Raw genomic sequence first — 19,306 nt, forward strand, 5'->3', positions numbered from 1 at the left:
CTCCACTTCTGGTCTTTGTTTAGGGAAGCAGTGACCAGTTTAATTCAAAAAATGTATTTTTTTTCCTTATGCACAGTGTGATATTTTTCAAAACAAAAGATTCTGAGCTCTAATTATGTTTCTTTGTACTGAAAAGTTTTCATTCTCTAGGTATACAAGCTGAATTAGTTTGCAGAGGGGAGTAGCCAGCTGAGTGTTTTGGGTGAAACTGCCAGAATTAAAGTATAAATTGGACAACTCATAATTAGTCAGACAGTGATGGGTTCAAGTTTCAGTCTCCCTACTTGCAAGCTGGGAGGTTACTCACTTGCCCCTAAGTTCAAATTTCATCTGTAAAATGGCAGTTCCAAGGATTACCTAATTGATCTCTGCACAATGCTTAGCATATAGTAAATGCTCAGTAAACTATGTTTCTTCAAAATATCCCATCATACTAAAGTGATCACTGTAAATATAAGAGTGGGAATAAGAGAGGGAAGAGATATGCAATTCAGGACATGCTCAAGCTGACTTACCTCAAATGGTAGAGTTAGAAACATACCAGGGGATTCCAATTCAATCCCATCAAGGTGGCATGTACCAATGCCATCTCACTAGTCCCAGTGATCAATTTCTGTTCACAATTGATCATAATGATAGGACTAAGAACCAAAGGGATCACAGAAACAAGACTAGTGTCTGCAAATACTAGCTGATAGAATCAAAAAGGGAGAGAATGATCCAACACGGGAAGTGAGATACACAGCAGACCCATAGAATGGCAGATGTCCTAAACAGCACTCTGGCCTCAGAATCAGCCCTTAAGGCATGCGGATCCAGCTGAAAAGCCCATGAGCGTATTTCAGGCATGGAAAGCCAAGACACTCTGGGGAAAAAAAAAAAAAAAAAAACCTAAATGAAAGCTCTCCGCGAGTGAGATTCCAGTGGAAAGAATGGGTCATCAAAGAAGGAGGTACCTTTCTCTGAAGGGAGGAGAGAACTTCCACTTTGACCATGGCCTTGTCTAAAAATTATCAGAGTAAGTGAACTCAGGGGGCTTCCATAGCCTTGGCAGCTAGGTTGATTACTGATGCCATAAACAAGAGTGTCAATTTGTTAAGTCAACAACAGGAGTCACTGTGCACTTACTCCTCATGTAGGATCTTTGTCCTTAGTGTGCTGTACATTGAGATTTAATGCTATAACTAGTACTCAAACATTATTTTTCACTTTATGTTTCTGTGTGGGAGCAAACTGTTGAAATCTTTACTTAATGTATGCTAAACTGATCTTCTGTATATAAAGAGAATAGAAAATGAATCTTGATGTGAATGGAAGGGGAGAGGGAGTGGGAAAGGGGAGGGTCGCGGGTGGGAGGGACGTTATGGGGGGAAGCCATTGTAATCCATAAGCTGTACTTTGGAAATTTATATTCATTAAATAAAAGTTTAAAAAAAATTCAAAAAAAACCCCAAAATATCCCATCATACTATTTTTTTTTTTAATTTTTGACAGGCAGAGTGGACAGTGAGAGAGAGAGAGAGACAGAGAGAAAGGTCTTCCTTTTTGCTGTTGGTTCACCCTCCAAAGGCTGCCACGGCCAGTGCGCTGCGGCTGGCGCATCGTGCTGTTCCGAAGCCAGGAGCCAGGTGCTTTTCCTGGTCTCCCATGTGGGTACAGGGCCCAAGCACTTGGGCCATCCTCCACTGCACTCCCTGGCCATAGCAGAGAGCTGGCCTGGAAGCGGGGCAACCGGGAAAGAATCCGGTGCCCCGACCGGGACTAGAACCCGGTATGCCGGCGCCGCAAGGCGGAGGATTAGCCTATTGAGCCACGGCGCCGGCCCCATCATACTATATTAATGAGCTGCTATATTTAAGGCATTTAATAGTATCCAGAACACGGAGTAAGGCATATAAAAAGGAACAAATTCTGCCTTTATGCTTATATGCCTTTGCTGGGTACTATAATTGTGCCAATACAGTCACGTTAAGGTTGACTTCATACTTTAGGAAAGAATCCAAAGCATTTTCTTATTTTAGGATTTTTCAGAACCTTTATTGTTTATATGGATATTTCAGAAGTAAACCTCAAGCAAAGTCTTCCCAAACTAAACCTCAACCAAACCCTCCCAAATTCTTTCTATAAGTCCAGTTCCTTGAAGGTATATGAAGCAACATAAAACAATCCATAACCCTCTTCTCCTTATTCATCCAACAGACTGACCTCCATGTAGTGCCTGTTGGCTTGGATGTTCTAATAGATATTCTTACCACTGTTGTGGTCTATTTCTTACATCTCACATACTAAGAGAGATGTACAAGATTATTAACATTTGGACAAATCTGAGACAGAACAGAAGCTTTCTGATGTCACAGCATCAACAGTGTTGGTTCCTTTAATTAGAGATACAAATCCAGATATAAAGGCCAGGGCAAAGTAGTTACCTGATATCCATAGTAGTGAAGGGTTTATTTTTTTGCTTTTGCCTTGTTCTGCCTTTTCTACTGAATGATAATATTAATGAAGCCACAGACATATGTTACAAAGGAAGAAACAAACAGATGGATCAGAGGTGTTGTTTAAGAAAAATCTTTGTCCACAGGGTATAACTCGTACTGATTTCATTTTGGGCACGCTTAACTTGGCAATGTGGCTTCATATTAGACCACTGCTTCCAAAGAAACAGGCTCCAGTTCTACTTCCTTTGTCTATGGCATGAAGGGATAAAAATGCTTTTGTTCTTTAATGGGAATTTTAGCTTTCCTGCTTTGCCTTTCTTTCCTCTGCCTAAATCATAACCACATCTTCTTCCAAACCTTGGCTAATAGGTGCAGCTAACACAGGATTCACCTTTTTCAGCCACCCCCAGCACTTGTAGTCTGTTTCATATACTAGTCTCTTGTAATTGAAAATGTTCAATTTGGAGAGTCCTGTCCTCAAAATCCCCTTTAGAGCTCTCAGCTACCTAAAACAGATAGGAAATTACTCTTAAAAACTACATGGCATTGACATAAGAAGAATAACATCTAGTAAAAATACAATTCTCTTTTATCACTGTGATGTGAGTAATCATACAACGTGGACAGGCAGATCACAATTGTTGTCTTACACTTATTCCTTTCTAGAGATTTTTCTATTTTACTACTCCCTCCCTCCCTCATCTTTCTTTATTCCCTTTGGGGTGGGATGGTAAAATATAGAAATTTATAAAAAATGCAATTCAGCATTCCAGCTCTGCTGGTTTCAGGACATATGCTGAGCTACCTAACCCTGTCGAGGCCAATTCATATATTTTCTCCACTAAAGCACTCATTATAGCGGAACTTGGATTTCATAAAGCAATCTCAATGCACACAAAACAAAAACAAAAAGGCAACGAAACAAAACAAAACAAAAAAACAAGAAGCTAAATCAATTCTTTGTACTTCATGGGAGTAATGTAATTTCTACCAGAGGTTTGGTGTCCTTTGTGTGAATTTTTAGGTTGCATGAACCCTGTTGGCCACATGACATCCCTTCTCTCTAGCAGCAGAGGCTACATGTGGGTGAAGGACAAAAGTAAAGGATGTGGCTTCTAATGACATTATGCATCCATGGCCACACACAAAAGCAATGTGGGATATACATTTTCTCTACATGGTACCTAAATTATCCTTTCCCAATTAGAAAAAGAAAATCTATAATCTCTAACAAGATAAGTAACAGAGATGTCCAAAAGTACTGTAACGGAGGCTTAAATTTGGCTCTCTTCTGAAGGAAGACACAGACTGAGCTACATTTCAAGAGGATGATACATATCATTATCTTTGCCTCCTTTTATCCACAGGAGTTTCTTTTAAAATCATGATGTATTAGGTAGACGCTACAGAGGGCAACCAATAGCCTCTACTCAGAGGAAAACATGATACATTGAGCTAAGAAGTAGGGGTTAAGCAGGGGTCTTCGCCTTGCACATGCTTCCAAACAAAATCATACTTTGGGAAACTAGGGGTAGAGCCCAGCTCTACCACCTGTTAACAGCTACACTGTCTGAGGTAGTTACTTAATCTCATTAATTTTGTTTTCTCATCTAAGAAAACAGGCCATTCTCTGCGGGGGAAGCAGGACACACAGCAGACTTATAGAATGGCAAACGCCCAAAACAGCACTCCTGCCTCAGAATCAACCCTTGGGACATTTGGATCTGACTAAAAGGTCCATGAGAGTCTCACAGGCATGGAAAGCCATGACACGGTGGCAAAAAACAATCTAAATGAACGATCCTGGTGAACAAGACCCCAGCAGAAGGAACAGGCCATCAAGGAAAGAGGCGCCTTTCTCTGAAGGGAGGAAGGAACCTCCACTGTGATACGGCCTTGACTAAACAAGTTCAGAGTTGGTGAACTCAAGGGGCTTCCATAGCCTAGACAGCTCATAGCAAGAGTCTCGGGTGATTGCTGACATCACAAATAAGAGTGCCAATTGTTAAATCAACAACGGGAGTCACTGGGTACATGCTCCCCACGTAGGATCTCTGTCCTTAATGTGTTTAACTATGAAACTCAAAAACAACACTATTAGTCGAACAATACCCTATACCTGGTTCGGTTGTGTGAGTGCAGCCTGTTGAAATCCCTGCTTAGTATATGAAGGTAATTGAAAATGAAACATGATGAAGGGCGGGATGGGAGAGGGCGTGGGAGAGGGGAGGGCCACGGGAGGGTGGAGGGTTGGAGGGGGAAGCCACAACAATACAAAAGTTGCATTTTATGTTCTACTTAAAACTATTGGTTGAACTCTGTAATTAATACACAATTACTCTTAGCTGTTTAATTAACGCTATAACTAGTACTCAAATAGTATTTTACACTTTGTGTTTCTGTGTGGGTGCAAAATGTGGAAATCTTTACTTAATATATGCTAAATTGATCCTCTATATATAAAGATAATTGAAAATTAATCTTGGTGTGAAGAGAAGGGGAGAGGGAGTGGGAGAGGGGAGCGTTGTGGGTGGGAGGGAAGTTATGGGGGGGAGGAAGCTACTGTAATCCATAAGCTGTACTTTGGAAATTTATGTTCATTAAATAAAAAAAAAAAAAAGAAAAAAAAAGAAAACAGGCCATTCTCTATGTTGAATGAAATAGTTTGTCCGGGCCAGTGCTGTGGCATAGCAGGTGCCGGCAGTGCCGGCATCTCATATGGGCATGGGTTTCAGTCTTGGCTGCTCCACTTCCAATCGAGCTCTCTCCAATAGCCTGGGAAAGCAGTAGAAGATGGCCCAAATCCTTGGGCCCCTGGACCCATGTGGGAGAGCTGGAAGAAGCTCCTGGCACCTGGTTTTGGATAGGCACAGCTCCAACCGTTGCAGCCAACTGGGGAATGAATCAGCGGATGGAGGATCTCTCTCTCTTTCTCTCTGCCTCTCTTTCTCTTTCTGTGTAACTCTGACTTTCAAATAAATAAATAAATCTTAAAAAAAAAAAAAAGAAATAAAGCTTGTTCAATGCTCAGCAAGTACCTAGAACAGAGTTAGTGCTTGATAAGTGGTGTCCTCTGTACCATAACTTGTAGGTCTAAGCTCAACTTTGTTCTATGTGTTCCCTGGTGGAGGATTTATCGAGAACCCAAAGTCTGGGGTGACTGCAGTGGTTGGTAATGCAATCAACAAAAATACTTCCTCTCAAGGAATCTTGACTTAATAGAAGCCAGAACCTTCTAAAGGAATCTGTTACATTCTCTTAGGGAGTGGTTCAGGGCTGGAAAATCTTAATCTTGAATTCTTATCTCTTTGTCACCTCCCACCCCCCAATCCTCCCACTGGATATTTAGAACTCCTTGTAAACTTCACAGGATCGAGATGCATTGAGATCTGTAGGAGGTGTTGGAGGAAAAGGGGGGACTGGGATGTTAAAAATCAGGGCAACAAAAATACCTATGATGTCATTTACCCTGACTTCTGTACCACCAGCTGTAGCCTTTCAACTTGCCTGGTGTGATACCTCACCTCTCCTAGCCTGTGTTATGAGTTAATCTTAAATGTAGGCCTTGGAGGGTCTTCCCCGGGAGTGATTCCTATTCCTTCTCCCTCTTCCTTGCAGTCCTATCTCCCTCCTTCTCTGACTTTTAGCGTAGCCAATTAAACCTGAACAACGGGTGGATAGAGGAAATATGCTGCATCTATGGAATGGTACAGCAGGGACCAGTTTCACTGTTAATTTAAAATGCTAGAATTAATTAGGTAGTGTAAATGAAGAATTTAATAAGCACTCTTTACAACCACAAGTTCTACTTTTATTAAACACTGCTACCAAATGAGGGTAAATATCCCTGGTCTCTCTATATTTCCCTGCCTCATTCCCATAAGTTCTCTACAAATAAAATTCTTTTATTTTTGCCTGAATTAAAAAAATGCATAATTATAAATTTATGCCTGAATTATATTTTTGCTTTCAACTCATAAGCTGCTTCTTTAAGCTCAGATGCTACTGTATATCTCTGCTTATGCTGGAGAGGGTGCTAAACAAACCAAAGTTGACAATTTTGGTTTTGTATACCAAATTAAAGGCTGTCTTTGAAGCTGTCATTCCTATTCAAATCTACTCAGCGAACTACCAAATTAGCATTCTTTCAGTAAAAGGAATCTGCTTGTTTAAACATGTGTCTTTAGAAAACAAGGAACAACATCATGAATCAGTACTTCTCAAAAATCTCACTACAGTTCTAGGGGAACTCTTCTGAAAAGGTGATTAATAATATTCACTAATATAGTTGACAGAGTCCCTATTTAGAAGGTAAGGCTACACCAAAAATATATTTTCTATACATGAGTGGGAGGAAGAATCATATGGTTAACTGGTTTTAATTTGGTTTGAATTATCATCTTATTATGTAAAGATTATTCAGGAATCTGAACATCAGCTTTCTGAAAGTATTGGCAATTCACAAAAGATCCAGTGCTCTGGGATAAGATCATTAAAATCTGCCCCTATTTGGAGACCCTGATATAATCTTTCTGGGTTCTGGACATTCTTCTTGATGCATACTAGCTATATATATGGTAGTAATATCCTCAAGTTATTGAGAAACTGCTATATGCTAAGCACTGTGCTAGGTACTACATAACTTGTCTCTCATTTAATCCACATAATTAGATCTTTGAGGTTAAGTATTATGTTCCATTTTATAGATGAACAAATTATGCTTGGAAGGTTATATGACATATGTTTTAGAAAGTAGCATTATTATTTTGGTGTTATGATTTTATAAAGTAATTTATAAGGGGAAAATTTACATGTGAATTATGAGAATAGGAGAATGTATATATTTATTTGCACAAATAAGCACTGTATTCTTTGATTTAAAAATCAGGATTATGTATCTCCTTATTTTAATCATAGAGCTTCCTTTATATGCATATAAACATATATAAATAGAACATATATAAATAAAAACATCTATGTATATAAAGGCCAGTTGCCCACCAATTAAAGTTCCCAGAGAAAGGGAAACAAAAAGTCAGTACTCAAAACTGACAAGTATAGGGCTGGTATTGTGGCACAGCAGGTAAAGCCACAGCTTGCAATACCAGCAATTCATATTGGAGTGTTGATTTGAATTCTGGCTGCTCTGCTTCCAATCCAGTTCTCTACTGGGAAAGCAGTGGAAGACGGCTGAAGTACTTGGGCCCTGCCACCCACTTGGGAGACTCAGAAAGAGTTCAGAGCTCCTGGCTTCAGCCTGGCCATTTGGGCAATTTTGTGGAGTGAACCAGCAGTTGGAAGATCAATCTCTCTCAGTATGTGTGTCACTCTGCTTTTCGAATAAATAAATATATCTTAAAACCTAACAAGTACTCAGAGTTGAGCATAAATGATTTCAGAAGTAGAATATCAGCGAATAGCAGTCTTACATCATTATGTAGCCCAGCATTTTTTCTTTTTTTTAAAAGATTTACTTATTTTTACTTGAAAGTCAGAGTTAGAAAAATAAAAGGAAGAGATAAGGGGGAGATATATTCCATCTTCTAGTTCACTCTCTAAAAGGCCTCAACAACCAGGGCTGGGCCAGGCCAAATCTAGATGCCAGGAATTCCATCTGGGTCTCCTGCATGGGTGCCAGGGGCCCAAGGAACTGGGCCATCTTTCACTGCTTTCCAGGCCATTAGCAGAGAACTGGGTCAGAAGTAGAATCCCTAGGACACAAACCAGAGCCCATATGAGATGCGGCCATCTAGGCGGTGGCTTTACCACACGTGGTGCCTCTTTTTTTATTTTTATTTTCTAAAGAATACTCTGGTGTGGAGATTGGTACAGCAGCTTAAGTCACCTTTTGGGACACCTGTATTTCAAGCTGGAGTACCTGTTTGAGTTCTGGCTACTCTGCTTCTAAACCAGCTTCCTACTAATGTGCATGCTGGAGGTAGCAGATTGCCTGCCACCCATGTGGGATACCCAGATTGAGTCCCGGTTTCCTGGCTTCAACCTGGCCCATCCTTGGCTATTGCAGCCATTTGGGGAGTAGACCAGTGGATGGAAGATCTCCCTCCATATCTCTCTCTCTGTCTCTGTTTCTCTGGCTCCCTTTCAATAAAAATGAAAAAAATAAATTTTATAAAAGAAATTGTTCTCACCTCCAATAAGATTACAGGGAAACTTCCTCCAAAGAATTACAGCATCAGCGTCTGGCAAATATTAGGTCCTCAGTGGAGTAATTCTCAATCATGACAAATCAGAACCTTCAACTCTCAAGTGTTGAAGTTATATAGGGTATTGTTTTACTTTCATGTAAAATGACCTTGACTCCTCAAAGAATATCTTTGAAACAAACAAGTAAAATAAAATACAATAAAATAAAAAATACCTCAAATGCAGATCTTCATTAAGTATTTCCGTCCCACTGCAGGGTAGTTCAATTTCAGAATAACATGCTATCCTAAGGGCCTGTTTCTTCCTAGGGACAATGGGTAGTTGTGTCACCCTTCCACAGTCCACAGTGGCCCCCTTTAATACACTTGTCTCAGAAACATGAAAGACACTGGCTACTCAGAAACCAAGCATTTGAGAGGAAAAGAATAAACGAATAAAAACTAATATGGAGTATAGGGCAGGCAGGATACAGAACACAGAACTAAGGAACACAGGGAAGAAGTGGCTGATTAGGAATAAAAGGATAAAGTCAAAGAGTCATGTCATAGAAGCTGAAGGAGCTTCAGATTTTCCATGTTTCCCAGCCCTTCCAATCGCAGTATGGCTTTGTATGTTCTACACAGTGTCTAGTGTGAGTTTACCACTGTGTATCCACACCACTCTTACTTGCAGGATACATGATGCAGACACTCAGATACATGTGCATTTCTGTACATCTAAGGAACAATGTAACTAAAATTCTGAAGCCTAGAATATCAAAGAAGAGCATACCTGTAATTTTGTCTCTCACAAGTTTGCAGGATTCTATTTCACCAATGCTCCCAAAGAGACTCCTGAATTCCTCTTGTGTCATGTTCTGGGGTAAATAGTTGACAATAAGGTTTGTTTTGCTGTCATCTGTGGCTGCCCCGGTCTGCATAGGAGAAGGACAGTTTCTGTTGTTGCTGGAGGGTCCATTGCTTGTATTGGATGTTGGGCCATTTGACACCTGAGGCTCCATGGTGCTAATTATCTAAGGAAAAATGATATAAAGCAGTTTTTTGAAATCTCAAAGACTCAGTTAAAATTTCCTTTAAATTTTTATTTTATTTTTTGAAAAGAAAGAGAACAAGATAAAGCAAGATAGAGCAAAAGAGACTCGGTGGTGAATACAGCCAATTTTGAAACATGTTTTTAACCAAAATGCTAAACTCCCCTTGCTATTTTTAGACCAGCCCATAGATTCTGAACACAGACTAGAATGCAGTGGGAACTCTCCCATTATTTTGTTAATGAAAAGCTAATTCCTGTTTTCATTACACAATCACTCTCAGAAATGTATACTTAAGCCACACCAAATTATAATTAAAATGTAAAGTAATAATCATGATTAAAATTATAGTTCCATTAAAGCTGCAAAAGCTAAATATAGAGAGCTACACTCACAAGATCAAATACAGTACCTGTTTATTAACTATCTCATAAAATAAAATGACATTAAATTAAGTGGGGCTGTTCCATGTGGGAAGGGTTTAGATTTTCACTGATGCTTTAACACTGATCAAACTTCAGATTTCATAAGTACATGCTGGGGAGCTGCAAAGTCATGGAATGATTTCTTATCTAGCCATTTAGTTACTGGTATTCCCAGACCTCTAATAAAACAAGAAATTTGAAAGAAAAGTTTTCTCTAGGTCTCCTTCTTGGGTCCAGCACAGCCTGAGGCTGTCCTCTTATACATTACTTACAAAAGATTTTCTCTGGGTTTAAATATTTAATTAAACAAAGATTTCCTCAGATTTGTGAATTGTCGTTGGTGGCATCTAATAAAGAAATGAGTAGGGGTCCCTATCTTCAAGGAATTTAAGAGTCTACAGATAAACTCCTGGTGAGCAGGTGGGAGAGGAGCAATTAATTGCTTCTGCTTGTGGGATAGAGGGATTTAGGAACATTACTCAGAAGATGATGCTGGAGTATGATTTTAGATGGAAAAACAGGTATAAGCTTGTGGTATCAGGTCATGAAGATGTCCTGTATGGAATGACAAACACAGAAACTTACAAAATTGCAGAGCCAGAAGGCACATAAGGGAATAAGATCTAGCTCAATACTCTCCTGTTTGAGATGCAATCCAGAGATGTCCAGTAACTTCTTTGTCATCACAAGAAAGTGGGGCAGAGTCTGAGCCTGCACCCAGGCTTCCTGGCCCCAAATATAGCCCATCAGTCCCACATTTCATTCTATCTTATTGTTGTCCCTTATTTGTCCATCATGATATGACTTCTGTCTCAGCAACTCTTTAGAAACGGAATCATGCTCTGCCACTCACTAACTGTGTGACTTTTATAGCAAGAGATTTAAACTGTAGAAGCCTGTTTTCCTCATTTGAAAACTGATGGGGCTGGCGCTGTGGCATAGCAGGCAAAGCTGCTGCCTGCAGTGCCAGCATCCCATATGGGTATTGATTCAAGTCCCGGCTGCTCCACTTCCAAAACAGCTCCCCACTTAAGTGCCTGGGAAAGCAGCAGAAGATGGCCCAAGACTTTGGGCCCCTGCAGCTACATGGGAGACCTGGAAAAAGCTCCTGGCTTTGGATTGGCCCACCTCCAGCCATTGCATCCATTTGGGTAGTGAACCAGTGGATGGAAAACCCTCTCTCTCTCAGTCTCTGCTTCTCTGTAACTCTGCTTTCAAATAAATAAATAAATCTTTAAAAACAACATGCACACATACACACACACACACACACACACACACACTGTGAACCATGCCACTTGTCCTGCAAAGTGGTAAGAAAGTATCCACAATCACTGATATTTACTAAAGTCACCCTGTCCATCCACCACCTGATGTGACTTCTCTTACGGACTCCTAACAAAAAGGGAATGAAACATATTCTAATATTCTCTGCATTTTATAGATAGGTCTAGTGAACAGGTGATAACTAGCAGCTTCCATCATTGTTACCGTTTGACTGCTCAGATTTTTTTTAGGTAACTGTTTTTATTGGCTATAGTACACATGTAGTAGTGAGTATAAATCTTAATGGTACAGCTCAAAGAATGTTTGCAAAATGAACACAATCCATACCTGGGGAACTTCCTTTCAGATCATTACATAGGACATGACTAGTGCCACAGAAAGTCTTTGTAATGTCCCAAACCCTGTCATTTTTACATCACCCCTCACAAAGGTAAACTTGTCTCAACTTCTAATCCATGGATTAATTTTATCTGTTTTGGGACTTTATATACATGGGATTATAATACTCTTTTGAGGCTTTTCATCCATGTCTGGAGAGGCATTAGTGTTGTTTCCTGCAGCAGTAGGTTTGTTCTCCAGTGCCACAGAGAATTACGTTGTATGGAAATGGCATGTTTTATTTATCTGTTGATGAACATTTGTTTCTAGTTCAACTTTTATAGATAATGCTACTATGAGCACTACATACATGTCTTTTGGTGCATATGTGCACACATTTCTGTTAAGAATGTTCCTAGGATTCTATTTTTGAGCAGTTAGAGAATATACACATGCTCAGTTTTAGTAGATACAGTCGGCCCTCGATATCCATGGGTTCTGCCCCTGTAAATTCAACCAATCATGGATTGAAAATATTCAAGGTAGAAGAAACTGCATCTCTACTAAACATGTACAGACTTTTTGTTGTTATTGTCATTATTCCCTAAATTGTACAGTATAAGTATTTACACAGCATTTACATTGTATTAGGCATTATAAACAACCTAGAGAAGATTTACAGTACAAGCAAGAATACAAGCAAATACTATTCTATTTTATATAATGGACTTGGACATCCCCAGATGTTGGTATCTGCAAATGGGGTGATTACAGAGCCAATCCTTTATGGGTAGCAAGTGAAAGTATTTACAACAGTTTAACAAAGTGGTTTTATCAATTTATATTCCCACCAGCAGAGAATGAAAGTTCCTGGTGCCTACTGTCCCATCAATATTCAGAGATTGATTTTGTCTTCACACAGTTCTCATTTGAACCAGAAGGGTATAGTAAAAGAAGAAAGAATTTCTGAGACAAGACACAGTTGACAGGGGCCAGTGTTGTGGTACAGAGGGCTAAGCTGCTGCCTGCATTGTCAGCATCCCATGTGAGCACCAGTTCAAGTACTGGCTGCTCCACTTCCAATCCAGCTCCCTACTAATCTGTCTGAGAAAGCAGTGGAAAATGCATGAGTATGTGGGTCCCTGCCACCCATGTGGGAGACTGGGACTGCATTTCAGGCTTCTGGCTTCAGCCTGGCCCATTTGGGTAGAGAATCAGGAGATGGAAGGTAGGTCTCTCTCTAACTTTGCCTTTCAAATAAATTTAAAAAAAATTTTCTTTGTAAAGACACAGTTGACTTAGAATTCTAGCCCTACCATTATTAGCTATGTGATCTCAGACAGTTTAAATTTTAGCTTCTTCTTTTGTAAGACTAGAATAAAGCCTGCTATGCAGGGTTATCTTCAGGATGAGAGATCATATCTGTTAAGAAACATCACATCTATTAGTGCCCCAACGTGGGTGAATTTTACTCCAATTTCCTCTTCTGATACTTACAAATGGGAATCAAATCAAGAGATTAAACACAAAGTCTCAAGAAGAGCCAGAGGAAAGAAAGCAGACTGAGAAAGGTGGGGAACGCTGATGATTCTTAATCATCATGTAAGTAAGTAACTTAAGTGGCTTCAATTCTTACATTACCAGAACTTTATTCTTGGCTTCAGGTCAAACGTAGGATTCTACAACTTTGGTCCAGGCAGTAGGAGGTGGTAGGGGAGGGAGAGGAGCAAAATACTTCTGAGAAGAATCCAAAATAAAAGTTCTCCTCAAGACTGAAAGAAATTGCATCTAGCAAATCCTATGCCACTGCTCTGCCCTTGAAGCAAAGGTCCAGGAAGGAATAGAATCAGAGAGAAGGGGACCCAGGAGACGGGGCAGCAAAAGGACATGATGATACAGGGCATCAGTATAATGCCTGGCCAGCCGGCAGCTCTCTGCTCTGCCACGCTGTTGGGCCTCTTGGGTCTGTGTAGTGCCTCCCTCTGCTGTGTCCTCTCCCAGTCTCACTGAGTCAGGTGTCCAGGCAACAAATACAACTGACAAGGAACTCAAATATCAAAGTTTATTCATTTCAGGAGGCCTGACTTGCAGAAGCCCAGAATTACTCAATTACTACATTTTGACTTAGTGGCTTAAATGACTTAACAACAGTCCCACAATCTACAGAATCCCTTTCCAACTCCCTATATTTCTCAGGTGACCCTTTCCATGTCTCCCTTAAAAACACTCAGAAAATACCTTGCATCATTACAGGGCTTTTTTGGAACGTAAATCATACTTTAGTATGGTGAGATTCTGTGGGACCAAAACTGTCCAAGTTTTCCTGACAGCCAGGTTCATTTTTGTTCACTGGATGCTCACCTCACAGACAAACAGTAAAAGCTGGCACTTACACACATGAACATCTCACAGGTCAACCTGTTTCAGAAAGGCCTAGGAAGTGTTAAAGCTGCAGCAAAGTAATTTCAGTTACTCCATTAGCTTTCTGTATGAATTTCCTAATTTATGTTGACTCCTGGAGTTGAGCCCTATCAGTAAATCAAACTCAACTGTGCCCAACCCTTTGAAAAGGAGCCATGAGATGCTACATCCACTACTGAGCCACTTCAACTGACCATATTATATATTAGGTCAAGTATTCCTGTTCAATTGAGATGGACCTCTATTTGCTCTGCACAACCACTACATGGCTATCTTTTTGTGTATCCAGAAAGAACTGATGAAAATATACATACATGCACATATAGAATTTTCTAAATAAAAATGTACGGTGTGAAAGCTGAGAAATATTTGTGAATATATTAATATACATCATATAATAAAACCCCTCACTGGTCTTAATGATGCATCCCGGGATGCAACTCAGGCTAAAAAAAGAAATCAGAAATGTAAAATGTCAGAAACAAATGTGACAAATGAATAGACCAAGAGCATTTCAAATCATTACCTGGAAAATAAGAGAAGATGCTAAGATGAAAAGATAATGAGTACATGAATATGAACTAAAGTATTTTAAGGCTATGTGAAGGATTTTAAAGAGAGGACACCTGTGCTCTTTACTTGGGAGAAAGAACAGAGGTAGGGAATGTGCGTGTTGGTGGGAATCACACCCTCCAGTAAGCACAGAGGCTGGTTTGGGAAAATCAGAACAGTTGCTTCCCCAAGCTAATGCCTTTGATATTCTAACAGCACAATTTTCATTGCAAATAAAAGTATCAGTTACTTAAGTGTTCACATGCACTTTAATGAAACATTCTGTATGGATCTCACAGCCAACTTTGCAGGTGACCAGGTTCCAAACCCCTGACTCACCCTCCTTTCCTCTTCCGAAAGGCAATTAAAAACAGAATTATAGTCAGCATCCAGGATGGAGCACTGAGGAGGTTCAGTTGACTTCAAACTCTAATGGTTGTACAAAGCACTACATTAAATCTTTTATGCTCCCGTGATATATTTTAAGAAACATTATACAGGCTGAAAATTCCAGGGATAAACTATTACAGCAGTGCACAATAACATAGGCACTCAAATCCTGTCATTGTAAATGTCAACGGTTTGAATGACTAATTACTCACACTCAATGCGTTAACCTCACCCCTCCCACTACTCTTTTCTGCAAAAATATACAACAAAAGCAAAGGAAGGGCCTCTGATGTGCAGCTGCCAGATCATCACTAGGATCTTTTATCTCTACAGAGGGGAGGTAAGGAGAGAAGGCTGGGCCAGCCTCTTCCTCAGTGTATTTGTAAAAAACAAAAAGCCAACCATCTTTGACTTTCATGGCAGTTCAGAGTCCTTATGTTCCCTCAAAGCACCTGTAACTTTACTTCTTTGATTTACCAGGCTATATCTATATCTATGTATTTAGATATTTAAAAGGAGGTTTACAGGGGCTGGCATTGTGGTGTAGAGGGTAAAGCCGCCGCCTGCAGTGCCAGAATCCCATATGGGCATTTGTTTGAGTCCCGGCTGCTCCACTTCCGATCCAGCTCTCTGCTATGCCTTGGGAAAGCAGTGGAAGATGGTCCAAATCCTTGGGCCCCTGCACCCGTGTGGGAGACCTGAAAGAAGCTCTAGGCTCTGGTTTTGGATCAAGCCCAGCTCTGGCCATTGTGGCCATCTGGGGATTGAACCAGTAGATGGAAGACCTCTACCTCTGTCTCTGTCTCTCTGCCTTTCTGTCTCTGTCTTTCTCTCTCTCTCTCTTCCTCTGCCTCTCTATAACTCTGCCTTTCATATAAATAAATAAATCTTTAACAAAAAGGGTAGAGGGTTTACTTCAATGATGGCAAGATCTGCATATGTTGTTTGAACACAGATGGAGCCCTAGTGTCCCAGGTGTTGTGGTAGGCCCTGGATATACAAGAACAAAGAGCAGGCCCTTGCTGAATTCAAAGTGTGGATGCATAAACAATATCAGAGAATATTAGAAACCACAGAGCCCAAAGCCATAATTTTCATGACAAGGAAACTTAGGATCAGAAAGGGGAAATGACTTAGCTAAGATTACACTGATAATTAGAGGCAGAGATGAGACAAGCCCAGATCTAAAGATTACTTTCACGTGTATACTCTTTCTTAGGTGGCAGCAGTCCAAGTACTTGGGCCTTATCTACAGCTTTCCCAGGTGCATTTTTAGGGATCTGGATCATAAGCTAAGCAGCTGGGACTCAAACCAGTACCCCAATATGGGATCACAGTGTCACAGGCAACAGCTTAACCTGCTGCATCACAACACTAGCCCATCACTTAAGTACTCTTAAGGTAATACAGGGGCAGATGTGGCTTAGCAGGTTAAGCTGCTGCTTGGGATGCCTGAATCCCACGTTGATGTTCTGGTTTGACTCTGCTTTGATTCAGCTCCCTGTTAATGCACCCGGGAAGTAGATAATGATGCTTCAAGTACTAGGGTCCCCATCATCTATGTTGGAGACCTGGATAAAGTTCAGGGCTCTTGGCTTCAGCCTGGCCTAGCTCCAGCTGTTGCAGGCATTTGAGCAGTGACCCAGGAGATGAAAGATCTTTGTCTGCCTTTCCTTCTCTTTGTCACTCTGCCTTTTAAATAAATAAATATGTCTCTTAAAAAAACCAAAACAAAAAGAAATAAGACAACATAGGCATGACCATTTGGATAAGGATTTAGTTCTTTCGGATGTGGGGTGAGGGTGGCCATATCATAAAATAAGACATGTCTATCTCCACACCTTTCTGAATATTGTACTTCACAGTGCACAAAAGATGGTGAACTGAACACTGAGATCCATGGGACAGAAATTGTAGCTCTTTTGCTTATCTCCTGTAAGTAGAACAAGGCTTGACAACAAGCAGGTTCTGGATAAATGACTGTTGAATGAATGAAAGTCCTTGTAGGTCAATAGGTTACTGTATCCCTCAAACAAGCTTGTAAAGTATAAGCCAATCAGAATTAATATCATCCTCATTTTACATCGAGCAAGAAGACAAAACAGGTAAACCACCAATTACTGAGAACTTACTAAACACCAGGCATGCATTGAGATAGTATTTTTAGTGTGGATTTGTTTTTGGATTTTTTTGTTGTGGTAAGGTACATATAAAATTTATTATCTTAACCATCTCTAGGTGTTCAATTCAATGGTATTAAGTACATTCATAATGTTGAGCAACTGTCACTATCATCCATCTCCAGAATTCTTTTCATCTTGCAAATCTGCAACTGTGTACCCATGAAACAACAAATCTCTAACCCCTACTTCTCCCAGTCCCTGAAATCAACATTCTGTTTTCTGCTTCTGACACATTCATTCTAGTAGCCTTTGGCTGGCATGGCCCCACTCAAAATCTGTTGAATGTCTTTGGCCATTTCTTCCCCTAAAAGCCAATCTATTGTCTATAGATTGAAAGCCTCCAAACTGTTCTTTCCACTTTCAGCTTACAACATCTTTGGGGCACTTCTGTGGAGACCAGGGGTGGTGAATGTCTGACCCACAGGCCGTTAAATGCCCATGAAATCATTTGGTATGGCCCCGCCAAGGAAACCTCAGGCAGGACTCAAAATTCAATAAATCTATAGCACGCTAATTTTTAAGTTCATAATTTTGTATGGCCTCTGAATGATGTTATAAATATCCAACTGGCCCTTGGCAGAAAAAAAGTTCCCTACCCCTGGTGTAGACTGATAAATCCCCTTACTCCTTGAAAGCAAAGTTTAGAACCCTGCCTCAGCACTCTTCCACTGATTTAGTCTCCACTTACTCCCCAAACCAGGTGGATGTGAACTATTAGTGAAGCATGTTGGCAACATACACTGCCCATCACTGGGCTGGGGCCCCATTTAATGAGTCATCAGGAGGGAGAGAGTAGAACGTGGTGGCTCAAGGCAGTCTTTGCTTTTATTGGTATACGAAGTGAATAGAGGTACCCCTCCCTCACAGAACTATCATGAAGAGTGAATGAGATCAAGTATGTGAAGTTCTCAGCACTATTCCTGCCATGGTAATCCCTCCACAGATATTATTGATCACTGTGGTCAACATTAGGAGAAACGAGGGAGAACAATAAAAACCAATATTTAAGAACATAGTATGGAATTAGAAAAGCTAAATAGTAACTATATAATCAAAGGGAAAAACCTTTCCTACCTTCACAAATCACTCTTTATATATATTCTTTCTTTCGGAATTTGTTTATTAATTAAATCCTTTTGATAGTTATTTAATCTTAGAGAGAGAAAGAGAGAGAGAGAGAGAGAGGTCATCTGCCATATGCTGCTTAACTCCACAAATGGCTGCAACAGCCAGGGATGGGCCAGGCTGAATCCAGGAACCCAGAACTTCATTTGGGTTTCCCACATGAGTGGCAGGGATCCCAGTACTTGGGCCATCTTTTGCTGCCTCCCCAGGCACATTAGCAGGGAGCTAAAACAGAAACAGAGTTGCCAGAACCCATACCGGCACTGTGATACGGGATGTGGGTGTTGGAAGCAGTGCCTTAACCTATTGTGTCACACCAGCCCCAGTGCAAGGCTCTTGCATACCCATCACTATGTTCTCAACTTCTGTTCTGGTGGACGAGTGATCTCATGGCTCAGTTCATGCAAAAATATCAGGAGGAAGCTGGCGCCGTGGCTCACTAGGCTAATCCTCCGCCTTGCGGCACCGGCACACCGGGTTCTAGTCCCGGTCGGGGCACCGGATTCTCTCCCGGTTGCCCCTCTTCCAGGCCAGCTCTCTGCTGTGGCCAGGGAGTGCAGTGGAGGATGACCCAAGTGCTTGGGCCTTGCACCCGCATGGGAGACCAGGAGAAGCACCTGGCTCCTGCCATCAGATCAGCGCGGTGCGCGGACGGTAGCGCACCAGCCGTGGTGGCCATTGTAGGGTGAACCAACGGCAAAGGAAGACCTTTCTCTCTGTCTCTCTCTCTCACTGTCCACTCTGCCTGTCCAAAAAAAAAAAAAAACAAAAACAAACAAACAAACAAACAAAAAAAACCAGGAGGAAAGAACTAAGAAAGGTCACAGGAATATTTTTCTTTTCCAAATATTCTATGCTTGCACTTTTATCCCTCTTTAAATGATGGCATTCACAGGAACTATAAAGATGCTAAAGGAATGTACCAACTGCAAACATGTCTCAGGTGTGCACATTTGAGACACACACATA

General features: G+C 40.7%; 1 protein-coding gene across 15 annotated transcripts in view; it reads right to left on the bottom strand.

The window, feature by feature from the left end:
* The window catches only part of ELAVL4 (ELAV like RNA binding protein 4), a 170,292-nt gene that overhangs the window by 50,431 nt on the left and 100,555 nt on the right, over positions 1–19,306 (bottom strand). For all 15 annotated transcript variants that reach the window (XM_008265276.4, XM_008265279.4, XM_051857796.2 and 12 more), the window contains one exon: positions 9,378–9,618. In XM_008265276.4, coding sequence (XP_008263498.1) covers positions 9,378–9,618 — 241 coding nt within the window. The remainder of the gene's footprint in view (positions 1–9,377; positions 9,619–19,306) is intronic.

The sequence above is a fragment of the Oryctolagus cuniculus genome, chromosome 7, assembly GCF_964237555.1.
Source record: "Oryctolagus cuniculus chromosome 7, mOryCun1.1, whole genome shotgun sequence".
Lineage (NCBI taxonomy): Eukaryota > Metazoa > Chordata > Mammalia > Lagomorpha > Leporidae > Oryctolagus > Oryctolagus cuniculus.